The sequence below is a fragment of the Sus scrofa genome, chromosome 13 (assembly GCF_000003025.6).
Source record: "Sus scrofa isolate TJ Tabasco breed Duroc chromosome 13, Sscrofa11.1, whole genome shotgun sequence".
In the NCBI taxonomy this organism is placed as follows: Eukaryota; Metazoa; Chordata; class Mammalia; order Artiodactyla; family Suidae; genus Sus; species Sus scrofa.
This window is the reverse complement of record NC_010455.5, coordinates 185,562,124-185,575,427: the sequence shown is the minus strand read 5'-3', so window position 1 is coordinate 185,575,427 and position 13,304 is coordinate 185,562,124. Positions and strand designations below refer to the sequence as shown.

The window sequence follows — 13,304 nt, the reverse complement described above, 5'->3', positions numbered from 1 at the left end:
TTGAAGGAATCATATTAATAAATATTTATATTTAAATGCATTTTTCCCACCTAAGACACAGTGTCTAATTCTTTTTTTAGATCTTCGTAACAATTTCAGTTGAATGTATGTTTTTCCAGAACAAAGTTTTTGCCTCTATTTGTCACAATATTTTGAATATGAGGGCAACTGCAGTCTTTGAGAAATATTTCCAATAACATATTAATGCTTATCTTGAATGCATATTTTCTACTTTTTATTATGGTTGGAAAGAGAGAAACTCACTAATTTCATATCGCCATTAGAAGCATATGTATAAAATATGTTTTAATGAAAAATATTACAAGTAATGTGAAATATGAGGGCACATAGATATTAATTTCCTGTGATATAACAAGATTTTTTAAAAAATTTTTTGGGGAGGGGGCCCACACATGTGGCATATGGAAGTTCCCAGGCTAGGGGGCAAATCAGAGCTGCAGCTGCCAGCCTATGCCACAGCCACAGCAATGAGGGATCTGAGTCACATCTGTGACCTGCACCACAGCTCACAGCAAAACCCAATCCTTAACTCACTGAACAAGGTCAGGGATCAACCCACATCCTCATGGATACTAGTTGGGTTCGTTTCTGCTGAGCCACAAAGGGAACTACTTAACAGATTATTTAACCTCATCAGTTTAATGTTCTATTTTTCACATTTTTCTAGAACTACAAACTCTTAAAAACTAAAAAAAAAAAAAAAAAAAAAGCCTATTCATCCAGTTTTACTTTATAGGAAAATGGGTCACTTATTAAAAAGACAATACCTAGTGGCAAATCAGTATTAATATAAATATCTAAACACATATACTAATTACATGTCTAGTTATTATTTATTACAAGTTCTACCAATTACAAGGACATTTGCCTAATTTCCTAAGGCTTAGGATTAATATGAGTTCTGAATGCTTCTCAATATTACAGTTGATGCTACAATTTATTATGAATGAATTTGATATGACTTAGTACATTTCATTTTCCTAGAATTTAATTTGCTTGTATAATGGTTTATCCATATGCCTGAAGGATAGAGTCTACTTTCAATGATTTTCAGGAGATAAGTTTTCTAATGATTTCCTGGTAGAAAATACATATTGGTTTATTTCCTTCCTTATTTCATCCCTTCTGCATCCTTTCCCTTCTATCTTAAATCCATCTCATCTTAACTTTTTCTTTCTTGTTTAGTTCCCTAAAGCCCTCTCACACACTCCCTCTCTCCCTTTTCCCCAGTGTAGCAAAATAAAACTTGAATTGGAGAATAGCAGGTTTTATAGTTACATAATAATTTGATTCTTATTAGGTTTATAAACTTTTAAATTGTGATCCTTACAACTAATGACTTTATTTTGAGATATATTTACATATAAAAAGAAATGAATTTCATTCATAACAATATAAAATTACAATTACATATTTGAACTCAAAAGTCAAAATATTTTCATGAAAGCGATTTATTCTGTTAAAACATAATATGACAATCATTTTATTTCTTTACCTGGACTTAGAAGGCAATAAAACACATTTTTGTATCATCTGAGCTATGCAAAGCATTTGAAAAACAGATATTTACAGATTTCTAATCAGTTTTGTAAAACATAATGTCAAATTCTATGATTATATGTGTGTATATATATATTTATATCCATGTGTATATACACCTACATAAATATAAATAAAACATAGCTGGATTTCTAGTTAAAGTGAAATTCATTCTACATATTATTTCTATATTTTAAGCTTTAGAGGAAGAACTAAAATGTTTTTATATGCACATAATTGAACATATTTCAGCAAAAATTATATAACTCTAAATTTTCTATTTACCTTAAAAATAGGGTTACCATTCTTTCAAATTTAGAATTTAAAAATATATTAATTTCATTTTCTCTAAAGATTTATTTTTATGTTTTGATAAGATTCTTATTTTACATGAAATATAATTTGATTTCTTAAGGCATATCTTTCCTAATTCTTTCATACATATGTCACATATAAAGTCGGCAGAATCAGAATCAGGATTAAAATTCATCTTTGTTTTGTTTTGTCTTTTTAGGGTTGTACCCGTGGCATATGGAAGTACCCAGGCTAGGAGTCCAGTCGGAGATACAGCCGCCAGCTACACCACAGCCACAGCATTGTGGGATCCAAGGCACGTGCATGTGCAATCTATACCACAGCTCACAGCACCACCAGATCCTTAACCCACTGAGCGAGGCCAGGGCTCAAACATGCATCCTCATGGATGCTAGTCAGATTCAGTTCTGCTGAGCCATGATGGAAATTCCAAAGTTTGTCTTTATTAGTGAATACAGTCTAACTCCTTACTATATGTCAGCTACAACTGTTCCAAAATTTTAAGCATCAGTTCTTTCTTTATAATAATAATCTGTATCAGACTTATTAAATTGTAAAAGCTATTTGCTTCTGGAAATACATTATGAGATCTCAGAAATCACTGTGCTGTACTTACCAGCCAAAGCAAGAATATATTCTTGAAATCTTGTTCCTATACGGTTAGTGGCTGTGCAATTATATCGTCCAAAGTCATTGTCAGATGTGGGTGCAATCTAAAATAATTATAACAAAAAAAGTTTAAAAACTTTAAAACATCCTGAGTTTTAAAATAGCCTCTAGTGTGCTTACTATCTTTACACATAGTTATTCGCAGGTCCTTGCCATAGCTCTTTTTCTGTATCAAGTGAACATTCATTCCCTCCTTTTAAGATGTAACTTTTGGACTTGTATTACCCATAGGACCAGGTAAAATATGATTTGTCTATCAATTTATTAAGTATATAAATGCCACCATTTTGTTATATCTATAAATAGGAAAAAATCACTAGATATTTATATAGTGAAGTTCATAAATTAGTACACAGTTTGAAAAATATACATTCTGCAATCATTGCAGACTTGACTTTAAAATAGGAATTTTATACAAAAGCATCAATTCTTTGTTTTCTATGTTGTAGCCTAAGCTCAGGCAGATTTAAAGTTCAAGAAAGGCTCGAATTATGTCAGTTTTCTCTTCCTCTTATGATTTTATGGAACATAAAATATTAGCAAAGGACAGGAACCCATTTAAAAGAAAAATCTTTTCAGGAAGATATTTTGCAAGGAAATATTGCCCTTGTGTAGCAATCCCTGTAGAAAGGCATATTATCTTGACATCTAATAACAGTATCTTGCCTCCGTTTCTGTTCAATTCCTGTCATTCTCTTCCATTTTAGGTAGAAAATAGCTGACCTCAATCCTTACACATTTGAAATCCATAATTAAGTTAACCTTCTGGGATTCTATTGCTGAACCATGGGACCAACCCTGTAATTCTAATGTACTGGAATTCTGAAGTACCAATTCAGAAAGGAGATTTGATGGTAGTAATAGATACAATTTTCAATCGCAGTAACTATTATTAAGAGGGAATATGCTTACAACAAGAGTTGCTGTTAATTTCAACTCCATCCCATAAGGGGGAAAATGATTTTGTGATAATGGGAGGCGATTAACTAAAAGTGCAATTTTGAGGTCCATTGAAGATGATAATTCTGCACGAGTACAAAAAAGCTGTGCCATTCATCTTTTAGTCAGCTGTCCATCTAGGAATAGATTTAAGGATAGCAGCTTAAAAGCTCTTATATAAGTACTTCCTAAGTGATTAAATATTCATTTTCTTACATGCAGGCTTTAATAAATTAAGCTAATTTAATAAAATAATTTTACTAATAAGAAAGGAATTTGACAAAAAAAAAAAAAAGCCTATTCTACAGGCTATGAGAAAGCCACTTGTATATGTCATACAGAAGAATGTGTACTGAATCAATACATTGCAAGACAGGATGGCCATGACGAGAATCCCTACTATTTTACAGCTCCTGAAGATTAATAAAGTACCTCAAATGTACCTATTTTCACTGAAACAATTTTTAAAGGGCTCAATTAGGTTTTGTTTTGTTTTTCTGTCTGTGGGAATTCATCTATCAAAAGAAAATATTTATCGTTCTATCTAAAATAAATAATTCCTTTATCACAATGTACCATTAACAAATACAGAAACTACCACTAGTTGCATAAATGTAAAAAAAAACCCCACAGATCTAGACAACTGGGTGAAATCATTTGCCCTTAAGCATAACTGCAGTAAAGTTCAATAGAGGCCTTATACCCAATCCCAGCACAGTGAAATAACAGATAATTTTTCAAAATACAAAATATATATGCAACACAGATACATGATAGAATTTACTTTTAAAGTATTTAAATGTTTATAATAAGCAAATTATTGTCAATATTTATCCAGGAAGAACTAGAAACATCTACTTATGACACTACTTCTTCATATTTCAATATGCAGCTAAAATAGTTTCAAGTTTACTTAACTTGTTGGGCTTTGATAGAATATAACAGATTAACAAATGTAGTTTTGAACACCGAAATGTAAGTACAATCAATGCTGATAAAGAAGTTTGCAAGTCTTTCTACTAAACTTCCAAAAACCTGATTTCCTCTTTTTATATATTCTAGGGTGATAAAATCATTTATTTAATAGTTAGCTTTCTTGGGGCAAAGAAGAACAATACAAATGATCTAGAGCTGAATATCATTCCAATCAACTTATTATTGAACATAAAATATTGGCAAAGGACAAGAACCCATTTAAAAGAAAAATCTTTCCAATAAGTATTTTGCAAAATACCTTGCAAAATACTTCTTGCATCAAATGTTCCTCCTATATTGAAATGTGTCCTATTTCTTTATAGGCGTGTTCAGGAAGAACAAGCAAACCTCTTGACTTTTAGAAATGCATTTATTGGCAGTAACCCAAAATATTTATAGAATATTTTGTTTTAAAATTCACAAATTAAAAAAATGAATATATATTTGATCCAAGAAAAAGGAAAACAAATTAATTCAAGAAATAAATTATTGACTGATTTGTTATTAATTGTGAACTTGATTTTTTTATAGGTTTTGTTTGTTTGTTTGTTTGTCTTTTTAGAGAATTGGAGCTGTAGCTTCCAGCCTACATCACAGCCACAGCAATGTGTGATCTGAGCTGCATCTACGACCTACACCACAGCTTATGGCAATGCAGGATCCTTAACCCACTGAGCGAGGCCAGAGATCAGACCCGAGTCCTCATGGATTCTAGTTGGGTTTTTTAACCACTGAGCCACAATGGGAACTCTGATTTTTTTATAGTTTTTATATGTTCTTAAGAATAAGCAATTACATGACTATTATAATAATTCCTAAACAAAATAATTATAATGTACTATCCTAAAGAACTATGTATGTAACTAATTCAAAATTAGTAATGACTATTATTGCTTTTTATTGTTGTTATATTGTTTGTTTTGTCAAGTTGTATTAGTTATACATCTATATTATTTATTCAGGATATAAATTTAATCTTTGAAAGTGGTATACATATACAAAGTTAATGCTCAAGGTCAATGCTTTAACCAATAGATTACCTGGCTAGGTATAAAGCAAACAGAAATTCCTTGGTTTTCACTTTAGGGTGGGGAGGAATGCCATTTAGGTAGGTTAAACGACAGGAGAGCTTTATATGAATAAAGTACTTAAATGTCAATTTATAAAATGTTGCTTGACATTGATTATGGAGAATTATGAGCTATTTCAGAAACTGAAAAGTGGCAAGATGAAGTAAAGCAGAAATTACAGAGTAGTCTGTCATTTAAACAAGAACTTAAATCTACCTGTTACGGACTGAATCATGTTCCCCCACAAAATTCAAATGTTGAGAAGCTAATGTCTAATGTGACTGTATCTGGAGACAGGGTCTTTAAGACGGTGACTAAGGTTAAATGAGATCATAAGACTGGGGCCTGGTGTCCTTATAAGAAAAGTCACCAGAGGTCACTCTTCCTCTGAAGGCACAGAGGAAAGGTCACGTGAATACACAGCGAGAGGTCACCATGTGCAAATCAAGGAGAGAAGTTTCACCAGAAACCAACCCCTCTGACAGCTTTATATTGGACTTCTAGCCTCCATAAGTATGTAAAAAAAAAAAAAAAGTTCTGGAGTTTGCATTGCAGCTCAGTGGGTTAATGACCCGACTTTGTCTCTGTGAGGATGCACGTTCGATCCCTGGCTCCGCTCAGTAGGTTAAGGATCCAACAGTGCTGCAAGCTGTGGTGTAGGTCATAGATGCAAATCAGACCTGGTGTTGCTGAGGCTATGGTGTAGGCGAGCAGCTGCAGCTCCAATTCAACCCCTAGCTCTGGAGCTTCAATATGCCACAGGCCATAAAAAGAAAAAAAAAATGATTTCTCATTTTTAAGCCACCTTGTCTTCAGTATTTTGTTATGGAAGACCTAGTACACTAATATACTACCCCAAACTGAAAGTTATGTTTAACCTCAATTTTCCACTATGGTTAAATACTTAAAATTTAGATTAAATGTGGATAAAAGTTTTTGTTAAGTTGATCTCCCTGTCAATTTGCTAATAGACAGTTCTTCTAATACAGATACCATTTTTTTAAAATTGAAATAGATTTAGACAAATTGGCATAATTACGAGTTAGACATCCAAAAATTTGGGGAAAGTGATAGCTAAATAGTTCTATCAACCAAATGTTTTACTAAGAACAATTACTGGGTAGAAGAGTTAATATAGCACCAATGAGAATACCTTTAAGTTAATTCAAATGTTATCCCAAAGCATGCATTTCTAAAATTTATGCATATTGAATCAGCAGAGCAAATGTAGCGTAATGCAATTTGTTGATATGCACATGCAGACTTACCTCTAATATCATTTTTCTCCCTGCACTATATGTCTTTAAATTAGTGGTGTTTTTAGCTGGCAAGACTAATTTCTCTCTTCTCCAATGTACTGATGCTGGTGGATTAGATTTCACATCACAGCTTATATTGATTGGATTTCCTTCCCAAGAGTAATAAATTGTTTGGTTTGATACGAACTTGGGAGCGTCTGTAAAGCAATATAATATAACATTACAGACCTTTCCTTTAAAACAGTCATTTAATTAGTACAAATAATAGTAATTGTTATTGATTACAATAGGAAGCCACAATTCTAATTTCATAGATTTAATGTGTAATATCAAAACTCAATGAAATATACATATACATATATTAAAATTTTTCCAAATAGTAAAATATGAAATATTAACCCTCAGAGTTGTTTGCTTTTAATAATCTGAAAAAAATTTCCATCTAGTAAATTAATGGCTCTCTACATAGGTGAAGTATATTTCTGAAACAGCCACATTACAAAGTGAGAGTTTAGGATAAAACAATAAAATCAGTGGTCTTGGGTCATTTTTTAATCTTGTCTTAGTCCTATAATTTCTTCTATAAGATATTTTAAAGCAAGTATAAAATGTAACTTGAAATGGCAATATCATTTCACAAGTAAACAACACATTTTCCTGAAATATCATTTCCTGTTTTTAATAACCATGTATATTTTAATTTAATCAACAATAATTAATTTAAACATTAATCAGTTCCTATAATACCATGTCAATATTCAGGCCCCAACACCAGATCTCTATAATAATAGGTAAGAGAAAATAGAAAAAACACATTACATTGTTCCACTGAAAATACCTAATTGCGAAGACACGACATGGTCCTTAGTCTTGTTCCATTCTACAGCTATGATGTAGCCCAAATGCCAATCAGCCGTAACTTCTCTGAGTCTCATTATCTTGACTGTATAATTAAGAGGGTTCATTTTACAAACTTTCACATAAAAACACAATACTAAATTAAGTGGTAGCTAAGATGTTGCTGGTATTTTTAGTGGTTATTGTTTGATACTAATAACTATTTAGAACTTAAGGTACCTCATAAATTATCAGCTTCAAATTGTTTAAATGTTTGTTTTGCTTAAAAATGACTTCCTCCCAATTTTGTTATATTTATAGAATATGTAATACAAAAGTCATAATCTCTAGTATAAATGCATAAAAAATTAAATATTCTTGTCCTATGTGTTTTACACTATGTTTTGAGTGTCTATTTCATGTAAGTATGAAGTGTTTATTGAATGCTTTCTGTATGACACTATGCTTATACACTATATTCCATTTAATCTTCCTCATGAGGAAGGTTTTACTCCATTAAAAACATGTGGAACCAGGAGTAAGAGCTATCAAGCTTATTCTTGTACCAAGTTGCAGGTCTGGGATGTGACTCTGGGGCAATTTTAAACAGGGTGCACTGAATTTCTATTTAACCCAGGAACAAAATGGTAATATTCAGTACTAGCAACATTTTGGTGACACAGACTTTTATCATAGATTATTGAGGGGAATATAACTGGACAATTCCCCAGGAACATAAAGCCTTAAATAAAACTTTATAATTTCGATTCTGCAATCCAGTCTTAGATATCTCTCTGGAGAAAATAAGTGGACATATTATCAAATGATAATTTAAAGGACTTCTAGGGCATTGTTATTTTAACTACAAAGTAAGGCCCTACAAAAGAGGATTGACTAAATAGTGGCACATATTGGCACTAAGGGATGCTAAATATCACAGACATATCTGGCTATGGTTTTCCCTCAGTTTGTGGTGTGCCTGCCCATGCTTCCACCTGGCTGCCTTCAAACCTCCACACCAATGTAATATAGCCTTTCCACAAACTTCAATTGCAGGTGAGCCTCCCTACTTTGCTTTCCCACAGAGTCTGTGCTCTCTCTCAGCATGATCATAGAAATTGAAATGATCCATATGACTGCTTCTCCACAAAATGATCCGAATTTTGGGTTTAATGAATATAAAAGATATGGTGAAATATAAGTCAGCCATAAAAAGGAATGAAATCTTGCCATTTGCACAACATAATGCCTAGAGGGTATTATGCTTCGTGAAATAAGATAGAGAAAGAAAACTATCATACGCTTTCACTTACAAGTGAAATCTAAAAAACAAGCAAACATAACAAAACAGAAACAGACTCCTGGACACAGAGAACAAACTGCTAGCTGCCACAGGGGGAGTTAGGGGATGGGCAAAATAAGAGAAGGGGATTAAGAGGTACCAACTTCCAGTTATAAAATGAGTAAGTCTCAAGGATACAATGTATGGATGGCCTGAGATATATATCAGTAATATAGTGATAACTTTGTATGGTTGACGACTAACTAGACTTATCCTGGTGATCACTTCATAATGTAGAAAAACATCAAATCATGATGTTGTACACCTGAAATTAATATAATACTAAAAGTCAAATGATACTTCAATTAAATAAAAGAAGATTTGGTTACAATACATATTTGATGGATTACTACAATGTAAAATGCTTACTTGGTTCTCAAAAATTGTAAATCAAATTTAGTGGACATAATACTATCGATTTTTAAGTCAATGGTTCAGTTAAATTGAACTGAAGATAATTTCAAGGAGAAAAAAATAACAAACTTTTCCAAGGCCTGGGAAGACCATGTGAAAAATCTAAGAACATATAATTAATTAGGGGTACAACTGTAAGAAAAGCCAAATTTTTCAATATTCAGATTCAAAAGCTAAGCTATACATAAATCCATCTCTAACTCTAGTTCTAGCTGTAAAATATTTTATTACTGTTTAATATATATTAAATATAATCTCTTTAGCATTATACTATTCTAGGGAGAGATTTATGAATATTGTATTTCCATGTAAATAGAGCATGATATGAATATCACATATTAATGTAACTATTAATACCTGACTCATAGTCTATTCTGACCACAATATGGCACCTGTGTGTATGTGTATTATATTATTATAATTTAACCATAAACTTAGGGCATGATTTGGCTTTTCTATAAAAGCAAGCAATTGCCACTAATTGCTTGCCTGATGATCTCAGTGGGAATTTAATTTGGAATTACGGATGCTGAATGCAAATGTGCCACAGGCAATACGTGTTATACTGAAGGCACATTAAAAAAATATATTTGTGATGTGAGGCACAAAAATATCAACTCCCATCTACAACACATAAACTAAAATCCTGTACATTCTATACTTTGTAAATATAAAAACAGTGGCAAGGCAGCAATATTCACTGGCACAAGATTGTTATGCTAAATGAAATCAAACGATTTGTATTGGGCTGCAGTTTGAAAAAGGATGCCACTCTGGCAGAGACAACATGTGAAGGCTTCAGGCTAAGAAAAAGGTAGCTGTATCTCATGGTCATAAACCCAAAACTGTAATTTCCAGAAAGTTACCTCTGTTCAGAAAAGTAGGGCCTTCACATCATGAAAGTTTTCAAATGTTGTAGCGAGAAAGTGAATTTTGGCAGTTAAAAAAAAGAGGTGAGAAGAGGGATATGCCATAAGTAGAAATTTGGAAAGACCAGAATTGATGACATGTGTTAAATGATAGGAAGACAGGCATGGACAAATTTATTTAATTAATAAAATAAATGTTAATGTAGATTAGAATGATTTTGTTGAAAAAAAAAAAAAAGTGCATATTTGTATACTTATTTTCAGATGATGCCAAAGAAAAAATCTATTTTGGGGAACTCCAATCATTTTCCCACTATGGATTTTTATGGCTAGAACCATGTTTCAGTAACCTACGCTTGAATAAACAGTGCTTAGATAAAACTGAGGAAAATTAATTTTACATATGCAAAAAATAAACTAAAATCGGGGTGAGGAAAAGAACAAGAACAAGAAGGTAATAAAATATATTTGACTTTTTTTTTTTTTTTTTTTCGCATATGGAAATTCCCAGGCTAGGGATCTAATCAGAGTTACAGCTGCCAACTATATATGCCACAGCAATACTGGATCTCTGACACACTGAGTGAGGCCAGGGATCAAACCTGCATCCTCGTGGTACTAGTCAGATTCATTTCCACTGTGCCACAACGGGAACTCCCAAAATATATTTGACTTTGTACAGAATTTATATTTTTACACAATTTCTGGATTTCATCCTGTGTTCTCTCTTCTGGGTATTGGGGGTTGAACACTGAATATGAAAGACAAGATCCCCCCACCAACTTGGAGTTTTTGCTTATTATGCATGTTCTCTCAAGATTATTTATTTTATAATTGAAGATAACTTGAGACAACTCATAGATATGTTTATATCAATATCAGCAATGAGACTAAAAAGCTGAAATAGTAAACCATAAGTTCAAGATTTTCAACAGAGAGATAACATAAATATCCTGTTTCTATATCAAGAAGTCAAAGACAATTTCTTGGATTACAGTTTGGGAACTTTAATGTACCACCTATTGTAAATTAATAAGAAATATAAAGTAGCATATAAAATTGGTTTGGGAGTTCCCATTGTGGCTCAGATGTAACAGACCCAACTAGTATCCATGAGGACACAGGTTCAATCCCTGGCCTCCCTCAGTGGGTTAATGATCCCCTGTTGCTGTGGCTGTGGTAATAAGCTGGCAGCTGCAGCTCGATCATACCCCTAGCCTGGGAACTTCCATACATAGCAGGTGAAGCCCTAAAAAGAAAAAAAGAAAAAATTGATTTGGTTACTGCTTATAGTATTTGTATTTCAAAGACAGTTTTAAAATAGTGCTGTCTAGCCATTTTGTGATTAAGAAATTACGAATATGCTAACTTATAGTACTTTTGCTCTTGATCATGATAAAGAATAAATATCATGCCCAAATGAGCATATTTACTAATATCTTAAAATAAAATTGCTTTTTAAAACACTTTGTAATTATATTTTTATTTAAAATGCATTTACTATGTAATTTTTATATCAGGAAAATTCACTAGAATTTCCCAAGTAAAGCTTAATACTCAACTTTCTATTACAATACTGATAAATTAATTAGGTTGCTATCTGACTCCAAATCACTGTTGAAACATTAAGATATGAAAGTATATTATATTGCTTGAATCATTGTTTAACATGTGCTGCATAATCGACAGTTTTAGTAAGATGTCTTCATATTTGAACCTGAAAATTAGAGTTTATAGATATTTTATTAAATTATATTTCACTTGTATTTTTCTTGGGTATATGCTACCTCTAATAAAAATACTCTAAAATATAATCAGGACTAAGGATTTTGCTAAGAAAAATACCATACATAGGATATAGCGAAAATTATTAAACATAACTGCAAAATTATCTTCCATTTTCTAAAAATAGAAAACATAAATATTTGTATCGTTCTCATTCTGTACCTTTCTCAACTGCAAAATTCTAATTTTTATGCTTTCACATATATATGAATTCATTCTATAGTTAACACATACATGCATAATTTCAGGGGAATTTCAAGTTATCTGTTCTGTTTGAACAATATTAATACTTTAGAATTAAATTGTAAGCACCTTAATTTTTACTTTTTTTTTAAATTTTAAGTCACTTCACATGAAGTAATATCTTTGGGAGTTAAAAAATTATATATATATATATTTTTTCTTATGGTCTCAAGAGAGCAAAATTCATTTTCAAATCTTCAATATAATGGTATCAGATATTGTACTTGATCCCCCGAACAGTGGCCTTATTTTTATTTGAAGATCTAAGTTGGATCCATGTTACCATGAAAAGAGGGATAGAATTCTGTTTTTTCTACACACCCTAGTCCTACAATAACTTGCTTAAAAACTAAGTATACTCTATGAAATATTGGGAATAATTAACAGTTCATTTATATTTTTGGTTGCATTTGGTTTGATATTTTAACTGTTTATATGTTTTTTCATTTACTTTATCATCCATTTCAAAGATGCCTTACTAAACAAAATATTAAAATTTTCTAAACATTCATAGTTGAATGGGTTACATTTCTCTAAAATAATATCAAAGTTTATGTCTACTGACACTAAACCATTAGCAAATGCTAGATATAATTGTTTAAATATAAAAGTTTTGCCACCCTGGCTATTCCTAAACATCCTATTTTGAGTTTGTAGGGGAAAAGAATCAAATTTTACAATAAGAATGTGAACACTCACACGCACAATAGTGGATGAACTACACTGGAAAACAGAAATTTGCAGTTGCTCTTTGTAAGTATATAATGTATTATAAATAGCTTCAGGAACAAATTTTTAGAAGATAGAGGTTATATTTACCTCATATAAAGAGGCAATGATTCATATAAAAGGTGACATTTGTTTTTGGCTAGAATTATATAACTCTTATGTAATGGTAGTTGTTTCATGTTTTTAAAAGCCTCTGGTTAGTAGTTTACTATATACACACATATATGTACTCAGGTGAATATATATATATTTATACATATATATGTATGCGTGTATATTGAATATATATTGACTAATA

General features: G+C 31.6%; 1 protein-coding gene across 2 annotated transcripts in view; it reads right to left on the bottom strand.

The window, feature by feature from the left end:
- NCAM2 (neural cell adhesion molecule 2) overlaps nt 1-13,304 on the bottom strand; it is a 503,610-nt gene that overhangs the window by 104,464 nt on the left and 385,842 nt on the right. For both annotated transcript variants that reach the window (XM_021070859.1, XM_021070858.1), the window contains exons 10-11: nt 6,797-6,984; nt 2,492-2,588 (exon numbers count right to left, since the gene is read on the bottom strand). In XM_021070859.1, the coding sequence (XP_020926518.1) occupies nt 2,492-2,588; nt 6,797-6,984 (285 nt within the window). The remainder of the gene's footprint in view (nt 1-2,491; nt 2,589-6,796; nt 6,985-13,304) is intronic.